The 13,225-nt window shown below is 39.4% G+C and overlaps 1 protein-coding gene across 2 annotated transcripts in view; it reads left to right on the top strand.

The window, feature by feature from the left end:
- ACC (acetyl-CoA carboxylase) overlaps positions 1 to 13,225 on the top strand; it is a 391,497-nt gene that overhangs the window by 290,197 nt on the left and 88,075 nt on the right. For both annotated transcript variants that reach the window (XM_067135322.2, XM_067135321.2), the window contains exons 23-24: positions 5,034 to 5,328; positions 12,952 to 13,109. In XM_067135322.2, the coding sequence (XP_066991423.2) occupies positions 5,034 to 5,328; positions 12,952 to 13,109 (453 nt within the window). The remainder of the gene's footprint in view (positions 1 to 5,033; positions 5,329 to 12,951; positions 13,110 to 13,225) is intronic.

Genomic DNA, 13,225 nt, shown 5'->3' with positions numbered 1-13,225 from the left:
GTTAGTAACACAAGTACAGATAGACTTATGATGAAACCTATTCCAAGGGATCAGGTTTCATCTGCACAATGTACTGATATGTATAAACTGGAATACAGAGGACAAATGACAAGGAACTGGGAGAAAGGATCCGAGAAACATAACGTGAAAAGTACATGAATTTCGATGAGTAGGTTATGGAAGGCACGTATTAAATGTGGTAATCTGCCTCAATATACATGATATTAGGTTTTGTCCCCAAAAATGTTGCAGCTATCTAGAATATGGCCCAGGTTATGTGTAGATCACTCATCCAACTCCTGCCAAGGCAGCTGTAGAAGAAAATAACACTTAAGATCTCACGTAAAATTGTCTCCATATCTCTCACCTGATAAAATGCATATGAAGAATCGTGGAGCCGAGATACAGTTCACGTTCTCAGATAAGTTCTTTGTGCTCAAGCATACACAATGAATACACTCTTGATTCCACCTGCTAGACAGCTGAGGTAGCTAGTATTTATAAGCCGAAAGGCGGTTCGAGAAAATACAAGCAAGAAAAGAACAAGGGAGGACATTGCGTCAAGAATGTGAAGGAAACAGCTGAGCAAACGATATAGCGGCCAGTCTGAAATGGATGGGAGTGGGTGACAGTAAAGTAGAAATGAGCACATGTGTAAGGTGAACCGTAGAAACATATGTCTGTGTATCGAAGCACACAATATAAAAGTAAGGCGGCACTTTGGTGTTATTCGACAGGCATAGGCTATGTGCCATCATTGGCTTTCACCCTCTCCCTACTTCATTATCTTTGTACACTCTACATGACATGGATTCATCACACTGGACACAGAAACACCTACTCTCTCATAATGATCCTTGCTCGAAGGCAAGGAGCAACTACAAGCGTACATGACGTTAAGAGCTGTGAAAGATGAGGTGATGTGGGGTGAGGAAGCGAAGCTGGATGTCGTGTACTGACAATGCTGTCAGGTCTTGAACAAACAACTCACTTTGGAAACTTCATATCACTGGCCTCATGTGGCCCTGGTTTAGAGCATGAAAGTCAAATGTTAATACTTTGTTCTAGTGATGGTTATTATTTGTAAGATAGGCTTGTATAAATTAACCTCAAATTCTTCCTGAGAATTTTAATTGCAAACATGCCATATTCAATTTTAATTCAGTTGTTCCGATTGAGATTTTTTAAATTTGAGATTTGTAATGTGATGTTTGAGGTCCATGTTGCTGTTTTGTTGGATTTTTCTACCTTCTGCCTGTGTTTGCACTTGCACTGTCAGAAAACCAGTAAGCAACCAGTTTTAATGTAGATGTTTGTGTGCAGATGAATAGTAGCCTGATAATAACCAAAAATTATTACTGTGCATACTGGACCTTCATTCACTAGCATCTGTATCCGAGTCATCTTCATCAGGTTTAGAGCATGAAATAGAAAAATGCTGTATTGTCATAAAATTGACATCATCAGCTGCTATTTCCATGATGCCATCTTTCCTCCAGTATTGTTGCTCCAATGTCTCCACGCGCCTGCAATAAACTTTCTAGTGAGAAGCAGAAACCTCGAAGAATGCACCGACTGTCTTTTCCCATAGATGTTGCAAGGGAATGTTGCTTGTTATAATCTGTGGACTTCATACCCTTTTAATTTTCAACCATGCCAATTCTATGGGATTGAGGTCACAGTTGTATGGGGGTAGATGAAGAATTGTGTGTCCTGTTTCAGAAGTTGATAAATCAGTCGTGAATTTTTTTCAGATGGTTTGTTTGCAGATACTAAGTCGCAGAGAGCGTCTTTCATCATACTTACTTCACACTCTATACCTCGTCTTCAAAACCAATAAACCATGTCACTTTTGGTGTCATGTCCTGTAGGAGTCTTTTCCGCTTGCGAACAGTGAAAGGAAACATTGTCCATCATGATGACTGATGCCAGAGGCAGATAAGGTGACACTTGAGTTGAACTACCTCTCAAAATTTACCCCATTCATTTGACCATGATAGTTGCCTCTTGTTGTACCAGCTTGAAATACTGTATTAGATGGGAGTCACGAATAAACCTTCTGTGACAATCAACAGCACCAATAATAAGTATTCTGGGTGCACTTCCCCAAGCAGTCACTCCATAACCATCATTGTGTTTGCCAGCATTTCCGTACAGTCAAGTTACTTTCAATCCATGACTCATCCATGAAGATTCCCTTGCCGTCTTCCCTAAAATGCTGTACAGTATTGTAATGAGAAACTTTGCTTGCAAATAAAAAATGTCACCACGCTCTAATAAGAGCACATTTTAATTCTGAACACTCTTCCATACACACCCCATGCCTTTCAAAACATTACGGGGACAAGTTGATCCCCATTTCCAACCTACTTCTCCTTGTAAACTGAGGATGAGTTTGCGAATGGTGGGGAAGACTTTCTTCACAGAGTAATCATCTCTTCAATCATATCGTGAATAACACATATGTTGAAATCATCCAGCATGACCTTGCCGCTCTTCTTTGGCCTAATGGAAAAGAATTTCTTACCTATTGCTGTTTAGATAGGCTACATGAAACACTGATATGTATCAGTACGAAAGCATTAAAGGCCTGTATTTTCTTACCTGGTATCTAGAGAGATTTATTTGGATGAGATGCACTGAAATTCTTCACCTTAAGATTTCCCCCCTTTAAACACTTGCCCTTCTAAGAAACTGATTAAGAGGAACCAGTAATAATTTGCTACTTTTTTCACAACATCCCAGAATGTTTGCAGTTATCTTCCTCTCACTGCTATGAGAAATATGCCGACTTGTTTTAGGGGGAGTTTTCAGCTCCTCAGATGATCCAGAAGCAGCATTTGCCATCTTTGTACCAATACACTACAGTAAACAAAATCTCAGTACCTCGCAGGAATATCCTATTCATTCAAGTTACGTTTACATACGCTATGGACTACAAAGGCTACACAAGAGAGTGATTACATGGAAGAGTTGACAACACTGGCCTTAAACCATCCCGGTCAAAGTCGCCTGAGCAAGCAGTTACAAGCCGCACCAAAGATTCTTAACATTGTGCGCGTACTGTAAATTCACGACCAAAGAGGGTGCGCAAATATAAATGAAGGTTGCACTCCACCTATCATCATGGCCAAGGGATCGTGTCCAAGTACCTGGGCAGTACAACTCAGACAACACAAAATAATCAACTCTCCAACTTGCATATCATCCATAAGACTTTCCAATATATTTCTCACTTTGTATAGCCGGGAAGGCTTGCATGCCCGTATAGGGAGCTGAGAAAATTTTGAATATGTCTGCTGTTTTCTTAACAAGATTGTGGAATCAGCTTAAAGATTAATGGATTTATCTTGCTTGTTAGCTATAAATTTTATTTCCTCCGCAGTGTTGGCCAGATAAAGCAATGAAACAATTCACACTTTGTTTTTGGTGGAAAGTACTTACATCTGTTGTATTTCACAGTTTTGACCTATAGTTGAGAATTTGATCTTTAAGCTCCTCAGGGTCTTTTTCTTCCACAAGTTGGCAAAGAGATACAAAATTTAACAAATTCTGTTTTCAAACTACTGATCTCAAAGAGTCTAGCTTTGTCTGGAAATCTGTGTTACACTGCCCAAGTCTTGAAAACACCAATCTGAGATAGAGCCAAGGTAATGCTGGCACCACCACTTAGCCTTTTTGCTGCTATAATAGTATGGGCGCCACCCAGCTCATGTCATCTTGTCGTGGCAGATGCTACTGCATAGGAGTCAGAATGTCTACATATTTACAATGTCACCATGGCATAATATCATAGAACAACTTCAAAACTATGCTGATATTTACTAATCAGAAAGAAGTTTAAGGGCCTAAATGTTGAAGGTACTTCAGACTGTGCTTTCTTATCACCCTACCTTCTTAGCAATATGATAACTGAGTGGCATTATCACTGGCTTCTCACCAAGGTGGCCACAATTCACATTCCAGACAAGTGCATGTGGGATTTTGAAATGAAAGTCGTGTTGCTGCGGTTCAGGTTCTTCATAAAACTGGAGGTCCTGTGACTATGATCATGATACCAGCAGTCACATAAAACTACATGCTTGCTTTTTATGCCGCACCCTTCACACCAGGACTGAAGAATTCCCAAAAATAGCCAATGTTGTGTTTATCTTTTGTTTATGTTCCTATCCTCCTTCATAGCTTTATATATATATATATACACTAGCTGTTGTGCACCCATCATTGATGGGTTCGATTTTGTAATAGCAACAGTAATGCCATCTAATGGAGATGAGTGGCAGCAGAAGAGACAAAACACACCTCAACTAATAACAGTAGTCAATCGGTGTAATGTTTTTGCTGATATGTTTAGGAGCTTATGACACTGTAGGCTATCACATTTTGTTTTCTTCCAGTTCAGATGTTAGGGCTTTCTTCCTCCCTCCCTCCCTCCCTCCCCCTTTATGACTCCTTCTTCCCTGATTCTTGAAGTGATCATTCCTTCACATTTTTTCCTCATTTTGATTGTCAATCTTGTTTTCTTCTTGATGAATAGGGGCCAATACGCACCATTCCAGTTAGTTCATTACCATGATGACTGAATAATAGTCCCACATCAGCGATGCTCGCAATTTTTGGGCTTAGTAATCAAAATCTACTTTATGAATATTTCCATTATTGTAGCTCATATGGCAAAAATATACAGTATCAGATAAGAAATAAGTTGTGCACAACTTTTATTACGTTTAGTTTTCTGATACAACTAATATTAACAGAGAAATTTGACGTTTCCTGTTTTGGCCCCCTTAATGTTCCTACGTGCACTCCCTGGCTATCTCTGAACCTAAACGTAGAGTTTTGAGAAATTATTTTAAATTGGTTTTCTGTGATGCTGACACAAGCAACGGAGAGGGAAAGAATTGAATTGAACCTATTTTTTACTTTTGTGTACTTAATCTTGTTTTAGTCATTTCTATTCTGTTTGTGAAAGAAAAGTTTAAACCAACAAATTGCAGTAAATACATGCTTGCTCTCTCTGTTTTTCTCTTTAGGATACCACTCAATAAATCAGAGCAAGCTGGTTTGGTTAATAGTGAGGTTGATTTATCCATGACCTTCGAGAGTTGCCAACGAACAGGATGCATGGCTGCATTTGAAACCTTTGAGCAATTTGAACAGTATGCTGATGAGATGTTGGATGTACTGGAAGATTTTGCTTCTCCTGCTGTGGTCTCTCCAAAGGTTTTGGATGCTCTTGAGAGTGGTAGTGAGTCACGTCTCAGTACAAGCATCAACATTAGCATGTCCATGGGCGAGGGGAGAGCTGTACAGGATAATACCTTTAAGGTAACCATACCTGTTAATTATTTCTCTCCTTTATAAATCTCTTTGAGAAGGTTTTTTTAAAACAGAAATTGGTTTTCTTAATTCATATTTGGGGCTGATATTAAAGAATAATTTTGTGTGGCTATTGCTAACCTGGTGCAGCCCTTGTAAGACAGATCCTCCAACAATGGTGGGTGGCATCTGCTGTGTGTGGGAAACTGCGTGTTATTGTGGTGGACAATAGTGTTTTGCACAGTATGTGAATTGCAGGAATATCGGGAACAAAATAAATACTAAGTCCCTGAACCAAGGGAATTAATCATTTAAGATTAAAACCCCGAATCCTCCCGGGAATGAACCCGGGCCCCTATGAACCGAAGGCTCCTAAACTGACCATTCAGCCAAGGAGCCAGACAAGAGGCTGATTATACACCCTGATTATTAGATTTTAGTTCTTTTAGGAGATAATGTCTGACTAGTTACCCCACTATGGTATTGAGTGAACCATACAATCAGCATCTCAACACCAAGTGTCACGCTGTGGTAAATAACACAGTTCCCTAAGGGGACCAACGGCTTTGGGTGGATGAATGTCCATAGGTGGGGTGATGGCCCCTTCAGTGTAAGAAATGACATTGAAACCCATCAACCTGACTCCAGGTTAGGGGCAGCTGCAAAAGGCGTCACCACTCATGTTAGGAGTGGCCTGATCACCTGCTAGCAGTAGTTCTAAAATGTCTTTGCAACTGGTGACCCCACCGTAATAACAGCCTAAAATGAAAATGGTACATTTAAATCAGCCTCAGAAAAGACTAGGGCATTTTCCAGAAGTGATGTGCAGTTCTTATGCTGGGAGAACTGTGAGAAGCAGGGGTCCAATAGACAGCATCATGAAGGTGACAGTAATCAACCTCATGACACTGGAAAGTTGTAATTAATTTTGTGGAGAACGAGAATATAGCTGTGGTGGGATTGATTGAGTTTAAGTGGAGAAGAAAAGGGAAGAATAAGTTGAGGAAGGGATACACACTGTACTGGAGTGAAGGACATAAGTGGAGAAGAAAAGGGAAAAATAAGTTGAGGAAGGGATACACACTGTACTGGAGTGAAGGACATATGGCTAAGAATGGAGTGGGGATAATAACCAGCAAGATCATAGACGGATAAGGTAGACTACATAACTGATAGAGCGATAAACATACAGTTTGGCCTTTAAATCAGTCCTATAAAAACAGTAGTAATGAAAGCGAGAGCAGGCAAGGGGGATATTGTGCTGGATGGAAAGAAATTAGAAGGAAGTCAGTCATTTCCAGTACCTTGGCAGCATTGTAACTCAATATGGCTAAAGCACAGCTGAAATCACCAAGAGATCAGAAAGGGGCCCATTTTTGCCTCCAAGCCAGGAATCTCTTTTGGGACAGTCAAGTGCCTTTGATAACTAAGAAGACTCTGTATCAGGCCTACTTTGTACCAATAACAACATATGGACTGGAAACTTGCGCCATCAACAAAATGGATAATAGCGGACTCCAGACTGCAGATGTGAAATTCCTGAGGTCTGTGCATAAGAAAACAAGATGAGATAAGGTCAGAAATGAAATGATCCTAAATGACGTGTTTCAGAAAGAAAAACAGTAGAAAGATTACAAGATATGGGTGGGGCAAAAGAAGGACGAAGATAGTAATTGATTACTTCTTGGTACTCTAGCAACATCAGTATTGAAATGGTTTGGTCACTTGAAGAGAATGGATTCAAAGAGAGTAAGAAGGTAATCATTTGGAAGGGACCTGGTGGACAAGGAACTTAGAGGCAGGCCAAGGATAAGATGGATATCCCACATAAAAGACAATCTGCAAGGAAGAAGCATAGAATGGTGTACAGTTGAAGAGGAAGGAATGTACTTGTGCAGACAGGAATGGAGAGCGCTCTTACACCACACCCGGGAAACTGAAGGTGGTTGGGTTTGGATGAATGATGATGATGATGATGATGGTGATGATGACAACGATGGTTAAGGATGGGAAATGGAGTAAATGATTTCATCCAAGAGTGTGTTCCTAGACTGGATGCCAAGATTTGGATATGGACAAATTCCTGGAGACACTGGAGAGAGAAATAAAGGGTATGGAAGTGACTGTCATGGGAGACTTCAGTGCAGTGGTGGGATGCAACAGAAAAGGAATTGAAGTAGTATGTGGGCATTTTGTATTGGAAAGAGGAATGAAGAGAGAGAGAAGTTAGTGGATTTTTGTGTGAGAAATGGGTTAAGTGTGGGCGATACATGTTTCAGGAAGAAGAACAGTAGAAAGTTTACAAGATATCAGTGGGGCAAAAGGAAGACGAAGATAGTAATTGATTACTTCTTGGAGAAAAGGGAAAATTGTAGACAGTTTCTTAGAAGTGAAGCTTCCACGGTGTACAACTGTACGTGATATGCGTACAAGTACAACACGGTTCAACCCGGAAAATAAATTAAATAATTGTAGACAGTTGTTAAATGTAACACCTTTGATAGAGACCCTTGATTGGGGGTAGTGAAAATGAAAGAAATAAGAGAGAAGATACAGAATTAAAAGATAAATTCCAGTATAAATTAAATTTAAAAAACGCTTATCTAGAGGTGAGGTGGATAGTGCGTAAGTGGAATGGGACATGTTCAAGAAGGCATTTGTAAGCTGTGCAGAGAGTGCTTTATGGCAGAAGAGCTGAAAGAGTGAAAGAAATCCCGTGGTGGAATGAGAGGGAAATATAGGAAAGCATGGTAATTATGGAATTGGGATAAAATAAAAAAAAAAGTGTAGAAGAAAGTACTGTACGGTATCAGGAAATGAAAATAAGGTGCAAGAGAGTAGTAAGTGAAGAAAAGAAGAAAAGTTGAGGAGAATTTATGTGGGAGTTGAAAGAGGATCTGCATAGCAGTAAAAGGAAGCCATATGGACTTGTAAGAAGGAAGATAAAAGAAAGAGTTTAAACAAAGCCAGTGAAACATTTCTGAAATATTTGTTGTCAGCAAGAACGAAGAGACTTTTGAATGGAGGAAATAAAGAGTTAATGTAATTGGTGAATGTGAAAGTCGACGGTAAATTCTAAATTCTGATTGGTTCTCTTTGGTGGTTGCTCCATTTCCTCTTTCTGGATTTGATGCTGCTCCTTCGGTGGGAGTGAGGTAGAATCTCTGTCTTTGATCATCTGACCATCTTAGTGAGCGGACATGCTTCTCCTTCGGTCTCATCATGGGATGCCTGGTCTCAGGGTAAGCACCGTTTCTACGTTTATTTCGGTTTATAACTTCATTTAAATGTAATAATTTATTTTTCTTACGCAGGAGTTTATCCTCTAGATTCATGTTCACCGCCCAAATTTTTCGAAATGACTTAGCTTTTCAGCTAAGATCTTGTACCTTTTGTTTTGGAGGCAATCTTTTTTTTTTTTTTTACCTTGTAATTAATAATGTAATTTACTTATCCCTCAGGCTTGCCTCCCCAGGTGTTGCCTTACATAAGTGTTGAAAATCTATGCTCATTACCTGAAGTGTTTTTGGTAGTGATGCAAGTTTTCTGTACCTCTGTGTTTAGTCTTATTTCTACTTTGTGTAGATTGGGATTAGCCCTCATGTTAATCATGTATCGTTGGATAATTTTTTCAATTCAAATTAAGTGATTAAGTTTCTTTCACGTTATGCGCATGTCTACAGGCATGCTTAACAATTATTTAATTTGCATTTGATAAAGATCTTTCTATTTAGAGTTCTTAATTTGTTCCTTTCTATTATGAGTTTTTTTGTTTGTTTCCTTTTCCTTAAAATAAATGTGTGTAGTCCAATGGCAATTATCCTCTACATTTTCTTTCTTCGCAAAAGGCTACATTCCATTACCTCTCAGGGTTCCATGCCGTTTTCCACATCCATTCTGTAGTTGTCATGTTTCCTAACCTGTTATTTACGTTTTGTGGTGCAACCCTTTTGTTGAACCGTAAGTTTTCTTTTACTGTGTTTAAAATTTCATAAATTTATTATTTTACTGTATTTGTGTAATCAAGCTGCAAATGGTTACATTGCGAAGGAGGAGCACATCCGCTCACTAAGATGATCAAAGACGGAGATCCTACCTCGCTCCCACCGAAGGAGCGGCGTCAGATCCAGAAATAGGAAATGGTGCAACCACCAAAGAGAACCAATGAGGATTTAGAATTTACCCTCAACTTTCATATTCACCAATTACATTAACTCTTATTTTCCCCAATCAAAAGTCTCTTCGTTCTTGCTGATAATAAATGTTCCAGAAAAGTCGTAGTTTACGCAACAGGAAACGCGTTTCCAGAACTGCACGTGTAGGTACACGCCGTTTCACAAATTTTGACAACAAAAAAATTTAAAATTCACAGGTAAATTATAATTTTAATACAACACACAAAAAAGAGTTTCTAAAACGGAATTCTTCCAAGTCCAAATGTCCAAACAAGATAAAATCTTATACAACAGAAAATAATTTTTAAAACAATAAATTAAGAAATTTCAATCAATTCCCACTGCTGTCTTAATACTGCCACAGTTTGTAGTCAGGTGATTGTAAAACGCTAGGTGAAGCCTACATTGAAGGTGACAAGTGGTGTTGACTACACAGAGTTAGTAGACTCGCTGTTCTTGCTGATGAATGTTGCACTGAGTACATGCCGAAGATAGGTCTCTTCCTCTTGTGACAAATTCACCTCTCACCCCTTAAGTAGTGACCACTTTAAGAGACCTAGCCTCTAAGGACAAGTCTTATACAGGATGGCCCACTTAAAACTTTCACCGCAAATATATCTGGAACAACAAGAGAGAGTGAGAAATGGCTTTCATGGGTATGAAGGCAGGGAAGGGGCTAATTAAAGTTAATACTATGAGCCAGCAAAAACGTAAGAAAATATGATTTTCAACATAAACTTAGGTTTTTTTAATGGACACCCTGTATTATTTCTTGCATAATCGTTAACATGAAAAAATCTCATAAGGAATGACGTTTGTTTCATTGCAATAGGTCAGTTATATCCTGAGGTATTGCAATGTGAAGTTGATGCTTGCGATAAACGATACGCACCCGGGATTCAAGCCCAAACCTCACGTTCCTCTAATCGCAATAGGATTGACGTACTACGATGCGATAAGCGCTGTACTTAATATTATTTGCATTGTTATCAAGAGGGATGAAAATAAGAATAAGGTTTCCTGCCACAGCAAAGGGTTATGTAAATAACAGTTTCTCTCTTGCGTGTTTTATTTACCTACACAGTATAGTACAGTACTCTGTATTGTACTACTTCAGAATGTACGTAATTCGTACCACAAAGTTACTGTAACGAAATTTAATGTCACTGGTCAGTGTAAGCTGACCCATTACACTACCCAGTACAACCCTCGCCTCTGAAGGTCTGTGCTGGAACGGAACGATATGACATCACCGCTGTGTGTGTGTGTGTGTGCGCGTGCGTGTGTGTGTGTGTGTGTGTGTGTGTGTGAGAACGGTTCTCTATGAAGAAGGTTGACTTGCTGGAGATACGTTCGGGTAAATGACACTGGTGTACTGTACACATTAATTGGTATCAATGTTTTAAACGTGGCATTAATTTACCTGTCCATCCTTTCTAGGCATTTGACATGGTTTTCACAAATGAAGAAATGGTTGACATGTTATTACTTTATGGAGAATGTCGCCAAAATGGCACACGAGCAGCACAACTGTATGCACAGCGTTACCCTAATAGACATCACCCAACCTGTCCTACCTTCACTAATATTGTTAAAAAATTAAGCGCGACAGGAAGCTTTGTCTCCACGAAAGTGGGTCCGAAGCAAGAGAGTAACGCATGAAGCAGCAGAAGTAGCCGTTCAGGCAACCGTTGCAATAAATCCTCATGCTAGTTCTCATGAAATGGAAAGACAGATTGGAATCCCTCGAACAAGCGTGCTGCGCATTCTTTACCGGCATAAATACCATCCATACTACTTGTCACTGCATCAGGGACTTCACGGCAATGACTTTAAATTCGTTTGGAATACTGCCAGGGGGTTCTGCAGCATGGCCATGACATTATGCGTAGGGTACTGTTTACAGATGAAGCCATGTTTACACACCATGGGAACGTCAACTTACACAATGTGCATTACTGGGCAACAGGAAACCCACATTGGCTTCGTCAGGTAGAACATCAACGTTAGTGGAGCATCAATGTATGGTGTGGTGTAGGACAAAACATCATTGGCCCATATTTCATTGATGGCACTCTTACTGGGCAAAAGTACAGGCAGTTCTTGAGATGTACCTTACCTGTACTAATGGAAGACCTACCTCTGAATTTGCGTCAGATAATATGGATGCCCTGCGCATTATGCCATAGTGGTAAGAAATGCACTAAACCAACAGTTCCCAAATCGATGGATAGGACAAGGCAGTCCTGTTCAGAGATTTCCAGCATGATTGCCAGACCTCACTCCATTAGATTTTTTTTCTTTGGGGACATATGAAAAATGTGGTGTATCAGCAGGTTCCAACAACAATGGACAACATGAAAGACCATATTACCGCTGCATGTGCTGCAATCACACCAGAAACACTGGCAGCAGTGAGTCAATCAGTGTTGGAGCGTGCACAGCGGTGTTGCCATGTAAATGGCGATCTCTTCGAACATGCTTTGTAGAGTTTCTGTTGTGAGAAATCTGTTTGCATACCGGTATACGTGTTTGTGTGTTTCTGAGAAGTTTGTTTTGTACGTACTACTGTACAAACATATGTTTATGTCATCAGTTCACCATGTGCAAAATTTCAATTGTAATGTAGTAATTACAAATGTTCAGTAACATGTCCTGTACTTGTGATGTAACATTATGTAATTGACGTACAACTATGTACAGTAAACCAGCATTTTCCCCCTCTGCTAGATCGTTGGTCAGCCACTGATTATGTAATACCCCAACCGGTGATATTCAATTTCATTACCACCATGTCCATTCTAGTACTGTACAGTAGTAGAGATCAATAGAACACGAAGGAGTAAACCCTTTCTTTATTTTCCATTCTGTGTGACTGGAAATCAGTATTGTCTCATGCCCTCTTCGTAATAGTGCAAATAACATTATGAGCAGCGCTTGTCACATCATAGTATCTCAATCACATCACGATTAAGAGGAACGTGAATTTCGCACTTGAATCTCGGAATGTGCAGCTGCTGCATGTTTTGTTTATCTCAAGCGTCAACTTCACGTTGCAATACCTCGGGATGTAATTAACCTATTGCAATTAAACAAACGACATTCCTTATGTGATTTTTCATGTTAATGATTGCGCAAGAAATAATACAGTGTGTTCATTAATAAAACGTAAGTTTATGTTGAAAATATTTTCTTACGTTTTTGACTGGTTCATAGTATGTACTTTAATTAGCCCCTTCCCTGCCTTCATAGTCGTGAAAGTCGTTTCTTAATATCTCTTGTTGTTTTAGATGTATTTGCAGTGGAAGTTTTAAGTGGACCACCCTGTATAGTACCATTTCTTTTTTTTTTCAACGAGTTAATTATGGACTAAGAAATATGGATTGGGCTTATAATTTTTTAGTAAGTGATTGCCTTTCTATCAATATGAAAACTTTTCTCTCTTTTCTTTCTTCAGCAAACTGAGCCCATTCATATTCTGAGTGTGGGTGTTAAAGACAAAGGTGATACTGATGATTCAACCATCAGCAGACGATTTGAAGACTTCTGTAAACACCACGAGGAGGAGTTGAAGAGGAGAGGCATTCGGAGAATCACTTTTGTTGTACTCATTAAGTAAGTAAATACGTGATCAAGAGAAGTACAGTAGCATACATTTTTGGGTGTTTGTTCATTGATGTCCACAGATGAAATTGCTTGCTTATTTTGTCTCAGCACAAATTCTTGTGATT

The sequence above is a fragment of the Anabrus simplex genome, chromosome 1 (genome assembly GCF_040414725.1).
Source record: "Anabrus simplex isolate iqAnaSimp1 chromosome 1, ASM4041472v1, whole genome shotgun sequence".
NCBI classification, from domain to species: Eukaryota; Metazoa; Arthropoda; class Insecta; order Orthoptera; family Tettigoniidae; genus Anabrus; species Anabrus simplex.
Note: the sequence above shows the minus strand (reverse complement) of the source record. Positions and strands in the feature narration are given on the sequence as shown.